This window comes from Anabas testudineus, chromosome 6 (assembly GCF_900324465.2).
Source record: "Anabas testudineus chromosome 6, fAnaTes1.2, whole genome shotgun sequence".
Taxonomy (NCBI): Eukaryota; Metazoa; Chordata; class Actinopteri; order Anabantiformes; family Anabantidae; genus Anabas; species Anabas testudineus.
This window is the reverse complement of record NC_046615.1, coordinates 20,069,601-20,085,420: the sequence shown is the minus strand read 5'-3', so window position 1 is coordinate 20,085,420 and position 15,820 is coordinate 20,069,601. Positions and strand designations below refer to the sequence as shown.

General features: G+C 42.4%; 1 protein-coding gene across 1 annotated transcript in view; it reads right to left on the bottom strand.

Moving 5' to 3' along the window:
• Window positions 1–2,566: 2,566 nt before the first annotated feature.
• The window catches only part of map1ab (microtubule-associated protein 1Ab), a 52,165-nt gene continuing 38,911 nt past the window's right edge, over window positions 2,567–15,820 (bottom strand). Inside the window, 5 exon segments of the mRNA XM_026365652.1 lie at window positions 2,567–2,775; window positions 2,778–4,551; window positions 4,553–11,392; window positions 11,564–11,701; window positions 12,650–12,732. Of these exon segments, the coding sequence (XP_026221437.1) occupies window positions 2,639–2,775; window positions 2,778–4,551; window positions 4,553–11,392; window positions 11,564–11,701; window positions 12,650–12,732 (8,972 nt within the window). The 3' untranslated portion in view covers window positions 2,567–2,638.

Below are 15,820 nucleotides of genomic sequence, written 5' to 3'. Positions count from 1 at the left end.
TTGGTCCTGATCATCCTCGTCCCCATCCTGGGAGTGGTCGCTGTGGCTGTCCTCCTCGCCATCATCACTGGAAAGCTGATGAGGACTGGGGTTGATGAATGATGGGGAAAGTTCGCCTTTACGATGTTTATATTCACAGGAGGAGTAGCCTGGAGGAGAGGCAGAGGAGGAGGTGGCTCCGGTGTTCAAATCAGAGGGACGAGGGATGTCTTCTGTACCGGCTGTTTCAGTTTGATAGGTATCCTTTGAACAGGCCATAGAGGTACCGTGGACACTGGCCATCCATTCCATCGCTTCCATTGCCTCCTCCTCCTCTTCCTCATCCTCATCATCACCATAACCTGGAGGAGGAGCACTTGGGAAGTCATCAGGTCTCTGTAGCAGCTCCCAATCAGATATGCTGCTCCTTCTCCTAACTTCTAATCTCTCTGAAGGTATATCCAACAGACTTTTCTCCTCTACACTTTCTGCTTCTCCTTCCTTCTGCAACTCTAACTTTTCAGACGTTTTGTGATCAGTTGTTTCTTTCTTCTCTTCTGTGCCGTCCTTACACGTCTTTTCTTCTACTTTCCTTCCCTCTGTTTTCTGTTTGACCTCAGTGTCTTTAGCAGCCTCTGTCTTTTCATCTTTTTTGCTTGGTTCTTTTTCTGCCACTATGGCGCTTTCCTTCAAAGGTAAAATTGCTCCGTTTGTCTTTTCTTCTCTTGCCTCTGGTGTTTTCTCATCTTTCTCTTTTTCCTCTTCCTTTCTGGACACATCTTTTATGGCACATAAGGTTATGCAAGCTCCACTATCACTTCGTGGTGTGACAGAGGCTGTCTGATGGATTGGTTGCACATCAGGTTTAGAGACAACAGTAGTAGAGGTGACTGTCTTGGCCTCTGTAGTATGTATGGCACTTTCTACCATGTATGACTCAGTTGTTGATGAAGGAGTCTCTTTTTGCTCAGCCACTTTTGTTTTTTCACATTCAATGCGACATGGTAGGGTGCTGTCCTCCATTTCAAGTGTATCAGGCTCGTCATCTTCTGCTGACCCTTGGGACACCCTTTCAGAGGAGTCAGCCCTTTGAAGGGGAAAGACATCAAAGTGAACCTCTGACGTCGATAAACTCACTGATGCCTTTACTGGTTCAGTACTTTGTGGAGACTGTGCTGTAGTGGATGTTGTAACCTTAGTTTCCAGCATATAAAAACTATCAGTGCTCAACTTGGTGTCAGTTTCATGTGGTTTGATAGCACTTTGAGCTTCATTTTGTTTGGCAGCTGTAGATGAGACTGGGAGTGGTTTGGTCTCTTCAAACTGAGTAGGTAAAGAGGATTTTGTTGCAGGTTTCATTGTCACCTCCATGTACTCATCTCTCTGAAATCCACCAAAGCAGGAGCTTGTAGAAGCCATTGTGGTTGACGGCTCCTCTTTGACTAGTGGCACTTTAGAGCTTGATGTTGTCATATTTTCAACTTTATCTCCAAACTGCTGGCTCAAGAGGGCAGAAGCTGAGGATGAGGACGAGTATGTGGTGGAGGAGTATGATGAAGTAGAGTATGTTAAAGTGGTGTATGTGCAAGCTGATATAGTAGTTGCCTCATGTTTTGTGGCGATATCTGGGCAATGTCTCTCAACTAGAGTTTCCTCTTGGATGTCTCTTTGGCTGTAATACTTATCATCACTTAGCTTGGATAGCTGGGCTGCATCTGTGTGCATGAGGGTTTCTTGCTTTTCCTCTCTCAGGTCGACTGGACTCCCCTCACTGTAAAAATGCTCAGAATAACCTCCGGGTTGTCTCTGTCCGATATCAGCATAGCTGCTTGTTTGTGGAGGTAAGGGACTAGATGTAATCTTGGACTCTGAATGATCAGGTGGCAAAGGGCTGCCTGTCAAGCTGCTTGTGGAAGCTGGTTGATAAGTTTCCTTGGTCAAAAAGCTTGGCGATACCGATGCTTTGTCTTCCTCTTCTTTTTTTGACTGTAGCACTTCAGATGAGGATGAGGTTACATCTGCCGATGACAACCTTCTCTCAGTGGTTGGTTCGGGAGACAAATGTTTTTTGTCTGTGTCCTCTGCTTGCTTTGTCTCAGGAAGGTTTGAGGTATCTGGTCTAGCAAAGCTGCTCGGGTCTATTTTCAGAGCCCCTGCACCTGATGTTGGAGTTGTTTTACCTACATCTTCACTGTCTGTCTCAGGGGGTTTAACTGTGGCTGCATCATGTTCTTTGAGTGGTTCTGTTTCAGGAGATGGTGGTATTTTACTTTTATCTTCTGTGTCTGTCTCTGAGACTTCAGGTGTTGGTTTACTCACCGTTTCCTCTTTAAGGAAGCTTGAATCAGGCACTGGAGACTTTTTATTTGAGTCTTCCACCTCTGCTAACTTCCCACTATCATCAGAGCTACGTCTGCACATTTCTTTTTCAGACTTTTCTCTGGCACCCTTTTCTATATCTATATCACTTAACTCCTCCTCCTCTTCCTCTTCCTCCTCTTCATCCTCCTCCTCATCTTCCTCGTCATCATCATCCACATTGAAATCCTCTCCCTCTACAAGTAATCTTTTATCTATTAGGCTCCCTTCTAACATGGCTTTACAAGTGGCAGAGCTGCTAATTTGACTGTTATCTGAGGCAAGAACATTATCATCGATTTCATGTCTTAAAAATGTGGCAGCAGGAGACGTCCTCAAACCGGCTGAAGCTTCTTCTCTCTCTAAAGGTGATGCTTGTTGAGGTAAAATGTCTTTTTCTGCAGGTGAGTGCCGACCACACAGAGAGCCCTCTCTTTCGTGATCACTGGATTCAATTTTGTCTCGAAGTGACTCAGCAGATTTCTCTCTCTCTTTTTCCCATGCTTTCTTCTCTGTGATTTCTCCAGAAGCTATAGGAGAAGCTGAAGCTTTGGTACCAACATCCGACTGACTGCATGAGGGGGAGACTGTATCTTGTCTTACTGATGCACCGGGCTGAACGGCATCACTGGTAGGAAGTTGATGACTTTCTCCTGACGCCCCTGTTTGAAAAGCTGTTGCAGCACCTTCCTTTGTGTCCTCTTTCTCCTTCTCTGACTTCTCAGGTTTGTCCTCTTTTGGACTGAAACAATAAGACTCAGCAGCCTGAGACATTTTGTTGTCCTGCATGTCAGTGGATGTGAAGCTCTTGTCGACATAAGGTGTATCTGGTCTCTCCTCTCTCACGCTTTCTTCCTCTTGGCCTTTCTCTCTGTCTTCATATTCTGGGGATGCACTTCGACTGCGATGGCTGCTTCTTTCACTCTGGGTCAGGGACACTGGGCTGTAGTCGACTCTGCTGAAGGACAGAGGTTCCTCTTTGTATTGCTCGTCCAGGAGGAACATGGCCCCTCCAACGTCTGTCTGACTTGCTCTTCTGTTGTCATCAATACCGATATCAGAGGCTTGATCAAAACTGAGAGGAATCTCACTTTCTTCTCTAGTTTCCAAGTCATGGTCTTTGGGAATGGGCTTCTCATATGGCTCATACTTAGATGCACCAAAAGTTTGCTTTTCATCTTGTAAGCTTTCACTGACCATCTCCTCCGCTGAGGTTCCTTTTTCCCCACTCTCCATTGTTGTGGTGCCTGATTTTACAGCATCAATGTGTCTCGTGTCCTCAGAATCTTTATCCAATGTAAAATATGTTGAATGCTTTGATAATCCGGGGGAAGCCAGCTCTCGTTCTCCTTCCATCTCCCGCTCTGCTTCCTTCACTGGTTTCTCATCTGGCGTCGTCTTTCCTGTAGCAACCGCTCCTGAGCTGGTCTGAGACGGTATTGCTTTCTGTTGCTGTGGTGGTTGCTCCACACTGGACTGGCTCTCAGAGCTTGAAACTGTGCAGGGTTGGCTCTCAGTGCCTGATACTGCTGACAGTGCAGGCTGTTGCTCTGTTGGGATTAACACCGGTTCTGCTTTAGGAGCAAGAATATCAGAATCTGGACTTTGTTTTTGAACAGGTGCTGTTTCCTCCTTTGATGTGACAATATCAACTGAAGGTTCTGGCTTGACGTGAGGGGCAGGTGTGGTTTCTGTTTTCACATCTTTGTCTGCCTCAAATAAAAGCCTGGGTTCTTCTTTGCTTAACTCTTTGATGTCTTCATCAATCGACGGCTCTTGCATTGTAAGTGTAGGAATGATCACTGGGGTCGGTTCTGATTTTGGCGGTGGTTTAGCTTGGTCACTTGCCTGTGCTGTTGGAGATGGCAGCAAACCTGCAGAGATGTCATGGTCTGATTTTCTTGGCTCCACTGACAAAGGTCTGGAGCCTGCTCCTCCCATACATATGTCTTCCTCCTCTTCATCTTCTCTGTCTTCATCTGAAGACTGTACCACAAATGCAGGTTTGTAATCTGACCTGGACAACGCAGCTGCCTCTCCCAATATTGTCTGTGGAGGTTGTTTAATGGTTTTGTCTAAGTCTTTCTCCTGTAGTTCTTCTCTCTCCCATTTCTCCTCCTTGATGTGGTCCGCATCAGAAGAGTCATACTTTTCTTTGTCTGCGATCTCATCTGTCTTTACATCTGCAGCGTCCTTTTCTTTTATCCTCTTTTCCATCTTCTTCTGGTTTTGTCTTTTCATCTTTGATGTCTTCTGTTTCATAGGTGTATTCCTTTTCCTCCTCTTTTTCCATTTTCTGTTCTTTACTAAGTTCTGCAACATGTGCATCATCTTTTTCTTTCTCCACCTTCTCCTCTTGACTAATAATGACCTTTGCCTCTGTATCCTGCTCTTTTTTCTCCTCCTGGATGTGCTGAGGAGAAACTTCATCCTTTGCTGATTTTAGGACTTCAGTTGATGCTGTTCCACAGGTGTCTTTCTGCATTTCTACGAATGCAACATCAAACATTTCCTTATCTTTCGGAGTTTCAGGAAGCTTATCAGAGCTTTCTTTATCTATGGACTTATCAGCAGTTGCAGAAATATCATCTATTTTAGTCTTCTCCACTTCTGATGGCTGAGTCACAGGAAGATCTACCTCTTTTTTATCATCCTTCTTGGATTCAGCATCAAAAGGATAATCGTCTCTCACATGTTTTTCTTCTTCAGCACTAAATGCTGGTGTGTAAATCTCCTTCTCTGTCTCCTGTGTAATTGATTCAGCTTCATGACTGACCCGTCCAACAGCATCTTTTGTTTCTTCTTTGACAGTTTCTACCTTTGTTGGCTCTTTCTCTGTTGCATCCTTAGGATGCTCAACATTGGCATCTGCTTCTTTCTCTTTTTTCATTTCAGCCTTTTCAGGTTCTTTATCCTTAATTTCTTCCAAAATGGGTCTCTGCTTTGAGATATCACCCTTTTCCATCTCTTTAGCTTCCTGTTGTATTATTTGTGTGTCAGAAATGTCACTTTTTTCCACCTCTTTGCCATCCTTTGAGGTTTTGACAGACATATCACCAATGTCCTTTTCCATCTGCTCTTGGGTAGATGCAAAGTCAGAAATATCACTCTTTTCTTTTATTTCTTTTTCCATTTCCTGTTCTTTAAATTTAATCTCTTGATCACAAGGTTCTTCTTTATGTGAATCCTTTACCTCTTCTTTGGTTAGTTTTACATCAGATGCAGCTTCTTTTAATTCTACCTTCTCATCTGTGAGTGGTTTTACACCAACAGCATCTTTGATTTCCTCCTGCTTGGTGGGTTTGATGTCAAACATATCTTCCTTATGTGTACCTGTATCTTTTTCGTCTTTTTCCTCTTTCGATAGTTTGATATCAGCACTATGATCCAGAATTTTCACTTCTTCTCCTTCTTCCTTGGATGGTTTGACAGTAAAGGTTTCCTCCTCAACTACTACTTTTTCCTCATCTTGCTGAACTGATGTCTTGACAGCATAAATATCTTTACTGATTTCTTTTTCATCCTGCATGGTAGGTTTGGCATCGGAAATGTCATCTACTGTGCTTGTTTCGTCTTTGACTGTTTTCACAGAGGAAATCATTACTTCCTCTTCCTCCATCTTAATAGGTTTGAAAGCAGAGGTCACATCTTTATCTTTACTTGTCTCTTGCGCCTCTTCTTTTTCTATGACTGGTTTGACAACATCTTTAAGTGTTTCTACCTCAGTTGGCGTGTATAAATCATCACCTTTACACACTATTACATGCTCTTCATCCATCTTGGTAGGTGTAATGGCAGCAGCAGCATCAAGTTTACTTTCCTCTTTGACCTTTTCTTCAACTGTTGTTTTAACAGTAGACGTATCTTCCTTAATTGGCAGTTTATCTTTTTCCTCTGCCTTTGTAAGTTTTGCAGCAGCAGCAGCACCATCTTCGTGTATACTTTCCTGTATTTTATCTTCAGTTGTAGATTTAAGGACATGAGCATCAACCTCACTTGGTGTCAAATCTTGCTCTTGCTCCTTGGAAACTTTTGTGTCAGTATCTTCTTTACTCATCTCTTTCTCCCTTTCTTGCTCTATTGTTGGCTTCACAGTCTCATCTTTACCTGCTGTTACATCCTTTTCCTCCATCGTCGGGAGGCTGATGGTTGAGATGGCATCTTTACAAATCTCTGGCTCCTTTTCTTCTTCCTTGGTAACAGCAGATCTATCATCCTTACTAGTAATTTCTTCTTCTTTGCTGAGTTTAGCAACAGTGATGTCACTCGTCTCTTTTGCCCTCTGTTCATCTGGAATGAGCTTGGCAGCAGAAACATCTGTCTTTTCTGTCTCCCTTACCTCTTTCTTATCATCCATTACTTTGATATCAAATGTTTCTGTGTCCTTTTTAGTTTCATCATCTTTAGCATGTTCAGTAATGGATATATGATCCTTCTTTGCCTCTTTCTCCACCTGGTCTTTATCAGGTTTGATATCTGTAGTGGGGGCTTTTTTGATCTCTTCCTCTTTAGTCTTTATAGAGGTAACATCAGAAGTATCATCCTTTACTGTCTCTTTCTTCTCCTCCTCTTTCAAAATCTTACTACCAGTCATGTCATCCATCTTGTCTCCCATCTCTTTAAAATCACCTTTGGTTTTGAGGTCAAAATCAAAATCACGCTGCTCATCTTTGATTTGTTTGGCCTCAGATGCAAAGAGTTCCCTCTCTGCTTCTGTAGGAAGTTTGACTTCAGGCATGTGGTCTTTTTCAGGTCTTTTCTGCTCATCTTTGATTTGTTTGGCCTCAGATGCAAAGATTTCCCTCTCTGCTTCTGTAGGAAGTTTGACTTCAGGCGTGTGGTCTTTTTCAGGTCTTTTCTGTTCATCTTCTCTATCAACAGTGACAGTGTCCTTTTCAATTTTCTCCTCTTTGATAGGTGTAATATCAGATATATCATCCTTTCCCACCTCTTTTTCTGCTGTCTCATCCGTGATAGACTTAATGGCAGAAGCGTCTTCTTCAGTGACGGATTTCTGTTTCTCCTCATCTATGATTTGTTTTACATCGGAGGTGTCATCTTTTTCTGTGTCCTGTTCTGCTTTAACAGTTTTTACTGCAGATTTGTCATAATCATCTTTCTTGTCATCATCATTATCATCTGGGGAATGGCTCTCCCTTTCTGGAAGTGTACCTGAAATAGGCACTTTATGTTCTTTCTCTCTGAGCCCATCAGTGTCTTCATCACGTTGTCTAGATGAGATGGGGGAATCCCTCCCTGATACAGGTGGCTGCATTTCTGTTAAAGACTCAGCAACAACAGGGATTGTTTCTGTCGGTTTCCCTTCAACTTTTGCCACTATTGGAGCATCTTTTTCTTTCATCACTGGAACTTCTTTAATGTCTACAGATGGTTTGTCCAAAGATGCTGCAACATCTGCGCTCTGTTTGCTATCATCTTTTTGTGTCCCTGTTTCTGCTTCATCTTTTGTCTTGTCCTCAGTTGGAATCTCTACATCAGGGAGCTCAAGTTGCTTTTGCTGCTCAAAATCAGGGAAGACCTTCATCTTGTCTTCCACTGGTGACTGACGAATTGGAGAGTGAGCTGCACTTGAGGGTCCAGACTGTGGAGGGGAGGCCATTTTCACAGTGATATCATCCGGACTGAAGCAACGCTCCTCACTCTCTGAAGTTATGGAGTCTGATCCAAAAGGTCTAGTAGGCACAACAGATGAAGTATCTTTAGGTGCAACTGCATCTATATTTTGCTCTTCAACTGGAAGTGAGACAGGTTTGGTATCTCCTATAGACTCTGAAACAGGAGAGAAAGAGCCAGGGATTGTTTCTGTCTGTTTGATGTCTTTCTCTTCACCCTGTAATATTTGGGATGAAGAATAGCCCTTTTGGAGTTTTTCAAGTGAAATTTCAACATTAGGAGTTTGGTCTTCTTCTTCCTCCTCCTCCTCCTCCTCCTCCTCTTCTTCTTCCTCCTCTACATCATGAGCATCTGAAGCTTTAGCTGCCATCTTCACTTCTGCAACAGGAAGTTTTAGGTCTTCTGCTGGAGACTTAGATTGTTTGTCATCCTCTAAAGAAGGTGGTGACAGAGTTTCTGCAGAGAGTGGCTGCTCCTTGCCTGGGGCAGCGTCAGATGGGGTTGATGGGGTTTTGGGTTGCTCCTCAGCTGGAGGTGCTGCAACAGATGCTACAGACTGGTCTTCAGCAATAGATGTGGGAAAGGAGGACATTTTGTCGTACTCTGTGATGGATGTTGCAGAGGACACATGCTCCTCTTCAGCCAGAGGAGCAGTGATAATGTTGGTGAACACAGATACTTGCTCCTGCACGCCCGGGATAAAACCTTTCTCAGTCATAGCTGCAGCTTGCATCTCCCTCATGCCATGAATGTTAACAAATGATCCAGTTTGATCTGGGACAGAGATGTCATAGGCACCAACGTCATACTGAAGGTGTGGTATCCTCTCCTCTGCCTCCTCATGAATCTCCTCATCTGAGATGGTTTGTTCTGTCTCAGAGTAGCCGGGGATGGTCTCGTCTTGGATGTAGGACATGGGTTCAGCTGCAGCAGCTCCTTGAGCGATTGAGGTTATGGGTGCTGTGGGCCCTCCCACATGTGACAGATAGCCTTCCTCCTCCTCCTCCTCTTCTTCTTCTTCTGCTGCTGCTGCTTCAATTTTGGCTGTAGTTACAGTTTCAGCAGTTTTGCCTTCAGTGACCTTTTGTTCATCAGCTGCCTCGTCATCTTCGGGGCTGACTTTAATCTCTTCATCTGCTATTACATCTAAATCTTCCACCTCTTCCAGTTCAGCTTTCTCCACTGCTTCCTCTTCCTCATCTTCCTCTTGCTCGGCCTTGGGTGGAGTCATGTGTAGGGCCTCTTGTATCACAGTTGCAGCTGAGAGAATTTCTGATTTCTCCATTTCTTCTATCTCATGTTTCCTGTCAAGTCCAATGTCCTTAGCCTCCTTCCATTTGGACTCATCCTCCTCTTCACCTATTCCCATATCCTCCTCATCTTCCTCTACTGTTTTCTTCTTTTCAGCAGCTGGGACCTCTTCTTCCTCCTCGTCTTCCTCATCCTGAGTCGCTGCTCCCTCGTCTTCAAACTTTTGAGCCTCTTCTAATTCTCTCTGTTGTGTCAGCTCTTTCTCTTGCTCTTCTGCCTCAGCTTTTACTTCTGGGGCTGATGACTCCTTTTCAGGAGACTTTGTGCCAGCTGGAATTTCAGATGTAACTTCTTGCACTTCCTGTTGCTCTTGAGCTGTTGGCTCAGATGAAACCTCTGTACGGTCTGGAGGCTCCTCTGATACAGCGACAACTTCATCTTTTTTTAGTTCTTCAAACTCCTTGGTGAGGTCTTCAGGTGTGGAGGGTGCAGACATGCCCTCAACAGCTCCGTTCTCGAGCGGCTCAGGTTGAATAGTTTCAGGTTTTGGCTCCTCGGGTTTCGGTTCAGCAGATTCAGTCTTTACTGCTTTGATTTTTCCGGTCTTGGTTTTACTGGACACTTTAGCTTTATGCAGTGTCTTTCGCACTTCTGGTGTAAGTGGTTTTAAGTCAGGCTTTGTAATTTTTCTCAGCTCTGGTTTGGATGTGTCCTTCTTTTTGTCCTCTTTGGACTTGATATCTTTCTTCTCGTCTTTCTTAGCAGAGTCATCTTTCTTTACTTTCTTGATCTCTTTCTTTTCCTTGTCCTTTTTCTCATCCATTTTTGACACCCTTTCCTTTGAGTGCTTTTTTAAAGATTTTTCTTTCAGGAGTTTCTTCTTTTCTGGCACATCAGTTTTAGATTTTAAAGTCTTAGTGGGCTTTTTCTCCTCCTTTTTCTCCGATATATTTTCCTTTACAGAGTCGCTCTTTGCCTCTGTGGCAGCTGACACATCATCTTGACCTTCACTTTCTTTCTTTGAGGCCTTTGCAGTGGTCTTTGGGGAGGATTTAAGACTTTCTTTGCTATCTGTTCTCTGCTTTAACTTGGTTTGTTTTATAACAGAGGGAGGAGCTCCTGAAGCAATGTCCTTTTGTGTGGCTACAGGATAGCGCAAGAAGTCAAGGTGCTTTAGTTTTTCTAGCCCTTCCAGGATCTTGTTTTGTGGTGCATTCCCAGGGAACAGCACTCTTACGATCTTTTCTGCAGGGTTGGCAGGGAGCCAAACAACTAAGGCTGTAACTGATGTCAGGTAGGGCACAGATATTTCTCCCTCTTTCCCGTTGGGCAGCACAATGCCAGTTTTGGCCTTGCTGTTTCCAGCCCACTTCTGCATTAGAAATTGCATCTCTTTACTATCTTTGACAGGGTTAAGAACATACATGTCTAACCTGCCCACTCCCATTTTGTGGAAGAGAGTAATGGGCTCAATAGTGTTGCTGACCACACGAAACAGAGGTTCAGGTTTGATTCCTAGCTTGTTAAGGTACTGCAGAGTCAGCGAGGCCTCTTCAATGCTGCGTTTCACTTTGAGATTAGATTCAGGCATGCGGAGCTTCTCTGGTACATTGAAAAACACTACACCCAGTTCAGGCGAGATCAGGTTCTTCATCCAGTCGCTGTAGTTGGTGGAGCCTTGAGACTGTTCCTCCTCCTGTTCTGCTATCTTCCTTTGAAGAAGCCCATTGATTCCTGGGAGATTGTCAGCTCCGATGTGTGTAAGTAATATTGAGTCAATGCGGTCCAAGTGGCGGACCAGCTTCCAGAAGCAGGATCTTCGTTCAGAACCTCCATCCACTAAGATGTTGAAGCCATTCACAGCGAAGAGAGCAGAGTCTCCTCGTCCGCCAGGAAAGATGTAGCAACATGGCTTGGACAGTTTCAGGAAGCCTCCTGAGGTGGGTGGCTCCAGGAGGTCGAACGGTGAAGGGACGTCAACTGTCTCAGAGATGTACTCTGTGAACTCAGTGACCCCCTCCATCTTGGGGAGCACAGGTTCGGGGTTTAGTCTGTATTCCAGGAACTCTCGTAGCTGCGGTCCCAGGGAGCTCCAGCCCACCTCCCCGCGGCAGGACACAGTAAGTGTAGCCTGCTGCTTGGGGGCTGCTGTGCCCAGTAATTTGGTGACCTGCAGGAGCGACACACCCAGACACATCAGTCAGTGATGCATGCAGACAAATAAAAAGTGAAATAAAGAAATTGATGTGACATTTAGAGACTCAGTCTTTTTATTGAGTAAATCTGTTTAATCTGTATTAAAAAACAATAAATGTGTCAGAGTACAGTAGATGTGTTTTACCTCAGGATCAGCAAAGATGCGTGAAAACGTCTGGTGGGTGAAAACCCCAGTTTGTAGAAGAAGGCCACTGTGATCTGAGCTCTGGCCACTCAAGACCAGAAGCTTGTGTCCTGCTGAGTCTGTGACTAGACACTGGATCTGGGACAGACACACAAGCAGAAAGAGAGAGGGAGGCAGAGGACAGTTAAAGGAGAGAGAGCATTGCCAAGATAGAAGGAGAAATACCTGTGTCACTGTCAAAGAAGAAGATGAACATTAACTGTGTCAAGGTGAAAAAGATTTACTGAAAATGTTTGCACAAAATCAAAACAAATCTAAAACACAAAGGTTATCAGTCTTTAGCTTACTAAATATTTGTTATATCCGTTAAGCACTGTAGGTCATCTATCTGTAGGACTGAAAATTACTAATTATCAAACAAAGGTACGAAGTGTTAGTCATTGTGAGTCAAGTTTGACTCACAATTTTTAGCTGGGAAAATATAATTAATATATATGAATATTGGCATATAATATCAGGAAGGGGGCAAATAGTTTTTTACAGCAGTGTAGTAGAGTATGATGTAGTAAAAAATGTATGAGCTCACCAATCTAGAGTTTTTCATACCATAAAGCAAATTCTAAATAAGAAAACGCTAGTAAGTGTCAGAAACTGTAGGAAATTGGGTACTATAATTCTTCTTCTTCTTTAGAATGGTCCATGAATGGCCCAGTGTCTCAATGTGAACAAGTACATATGTTACATTTGTCTAAACTAATTTTAAGAGATTCTTGTCAAATATTATGTAAAAACTATAAAAACTGATACTGGTTGCAAAATGTATTTACAGACAGGTAAATATGCTGCAGGTAAACATTTTCAAATATATACAGTACTGTGCAAAAGTTTATTTCTCAGTATCTACAACTAAAAATGTAGGATAAATACATACATGTACGCAGTATTTAAAAACACAAACAAATTAAAATATATATGTATATATATGGCTTTCACGGCATTGCCAAAAACAACGGTGGCCTAAGACTGTGTATCACAGCGTGGACCTAAACCAAACACTGTATTGTACCTCAGAATATGTTGGTTTACCTCTGATACAACAGTTTCCTCGGAAGGGTTGACAAGCACAACAGTTTCTAGGACATCACTCCTGTGGTGGAGAGTCCTTTGTCCTGTAGAAGAAGATAAGAACAAACAAGACGTTAACGCCTTTTAACTGGCATAAGATTTAGGCCCATCAAGGCCTGAAGGTCGGATGAGGTAAACAACTTGACCGTCACTGTTGCCAGACGCTCAGCTGTCTGGCCTGAAGACATCCTGTTGGACATCACCCAAGCCCAATCTGGAAAACCTCTTTGAGTCAGGGAGATTTACTACACTGCATTCTGCATCGTATGTGGGACAATCACTATATAGAGACAAAGGCAACCCACTTGTGCATCAACACAAGAATAGTTGGAATATGAAATAGGTCGCTCATGCCTGTGTATTTTAATATTAAAGCCGTCAACGTAACACGCGATAAGCTGGGACCAATATTTCCAATGTTAAACCTGATTTCATGCTTTTCTGTTACTTCTGACGATGGACAAACATGACGAGAGGAATAATAAAAACGATTCTGCAAGTTAGAACATTAGTACATGGAAATCCACACACAAAAACAAGAGAAACACCACAAAATGCTTTTAGTTATTAAGCATGTTTTCATAAGTCCATATGCACATTCAACATACAGTAATTATGCATCAGCCCTTCAGTCCATTCAGAGGTGATGTTAAGCTTTTAATTCCCCTTTGTTTCAGCACAGATGCAGGCTCTAATATTAGAGAGGTCTAATAATAGTGGGATCTCAGTGACTCTACAATCCGATGGGATCTTCAGTGCATCCCCGGAGTTTGCAGTGCTATGATATCTTTTCAGGTTCTGCACAGTCAACATGTGTTTTCCATTAACGATCTCTAATGTAAATCATCCTTCGCCTCTGACAGTGGGATGTAGAAATAACTGACAAACTACTACAGGACGATTATCAGCAGTTAAGTCAAAGAGGCATTTGAATGAAACTGATAAAAGTAATTTTATACTTAAAAAGCCTCATTGCTGAAATGATTCAGCTTCTCTATCAATAAGGTAATCAGTGTGGTACTTATATGTCTAGACCATCTGTGAGTCGGAGGAAGAAGCACTCAATAAGTAGCTGTTACATTACAGACGATCATCAAGGCCATATTATCTGCTTTCAGCTGATGATTGTACTTTATACTTTCTTATTATTCACTGAACTGTATGCCATTAATATTATAACAATGGCTAAAAAGCTTAAGCTGAATTGAAGTGAATTGAATTGTCAGACGTTTTTCCTCTTCTGCTATTTCAACTATTCATGTCATGGAAACTTTTCGACGGACTCTTCTGGTGGCTCTTAAACTAACCCAACCTAATTCCATCTGCAGTAGGGTTTACTCAAAAATCTGCTTCTGCTCTGTTGCCTTCATTTGAATAAATGTCTGCAGTTTGATTTAGCTCAAGCTCTGTTCTTCTAATTTAACGTGTTGGACAACTTCCATTTGTCTTGACCGTAATAACTTTTCTGCTTTACTCGATGTATAAGTTTATCAATTTCTATCTTCAAGTTATTTTGCATGAAAACTGAAGTTGCTTTAGCCTGTGGATGTAACCAGTAATAACCATCAAAGAGTACCAAATGTAATCAGTAACAGAAGATCTGAGGTAATAGAATGGTCAAATTTAAGTTATTAGAATAATAAAATAAATTGATGCTAGTTTCTAAATATTTACAATATACTATGTAATATTCAAAATTCTAAAAACATTCAGGGAGCATCACTAAAGCAAACTATAAGATGTAGCTCCCTCTGTTGATGTTACTATAACAACACAATGGTAACCATGTGCTTTTTAAAAAATTTTCACCACGCGGACAAACAGCACCAACCATCAGTACTGTGAGAGCGGAGAGGTGGCTGAAGGATTTTGTTTATGACCGGAGAATGGAGAACGGTACCCTTCGGTGTCCAAATGAACCTGCTGGTACAGCAGACAGGAGGAGTTCAAACACTTCTGCCCACAGACGCGTCAGGTTTCACAGCACAATGACGAAGCTGCTCGGGTGAGTGATGATTTGCAAGTCAGCTTTGATACTTCCAACAAACAGCACTGAGGCATCTCACCAACGCATACACCGGAGACATCGGCATCATGCAGCTTTGGTACAAATGAATAAATCCACATTCTAAGAGAATGAAGCCTAGAGAGACGGCATGTCCCTGTGACCTCCCGATGTGCTTTCCTCAGGTGAAAACAGAGGAGAGGAGACTGCATTAGCTGCTGTTGATGGCTGCCTGCAGGGTGACACTGCAGACTGGTACAATGTGATACTACAACAACAAAGACACTTTAAGTCAGTCTGAAACGCTGCTGTTTCCCCGGTGGGTCAGAGAACAATGCAGAGCGTCTGAGAGGGCTGTCACTGCCAGTGTAGGCTGGCTCTGATATCAGATTCACTTTCAGTCCCAAACACAGCTCATGGATGGGAATCAGTGTAGGTGACATTGGTGCACAAAGAACTTTTAGTGTCCTGCGGCACTCAGCGTTGGTGATTTTGTACAACTCAGGTTAAAAACCATTAATCTTGATACGTGTTTTGAATATGAAGTTATTTTATTTAGAGTTTAGTTTGTTTAGTAAATGCAAATCCAAGTCTAGAGCTCCAGTGATTAATAGGTCGACTGATCTGGTACAAGACAATAAAAAGCAAATAACTGAAATGATCTTGCTTAAGTGTTTAATGATCTAATGATGAAAATAACCTTTAGTTTTAGTCGTAGTAAATTCTTCATCTGCATTTTAGTCACAATTCTAAATCTCTTAGGTTTAAATGCCAAAAACTATAACAGTGCTGATGTAATCTCAAAATCTTAATTTAAGAAAATGTTAATTTGGACCACAGAGCGTGAGAGGAAAGAACAAAATTTGTGAATTTAAAGTGCTGTTAAAAGTCTGAATGTCATAGACTGTGCAGGGAACAGACAATGAATACTTTACTTTTACAACAAATCATCACGAGTTTACTTTAATCAGATTAACAGTAAAAACATAATAAATAGGTTAAGATATGAACTTTACAATGAATGAATCAATAAATATAACCTAGCTATCACTCGGCATATTGAGTACTGATTAACATAATGATTTTTGTTCAATTCTAAAAGGCTCGTACAACGTTTTCAACTTCAG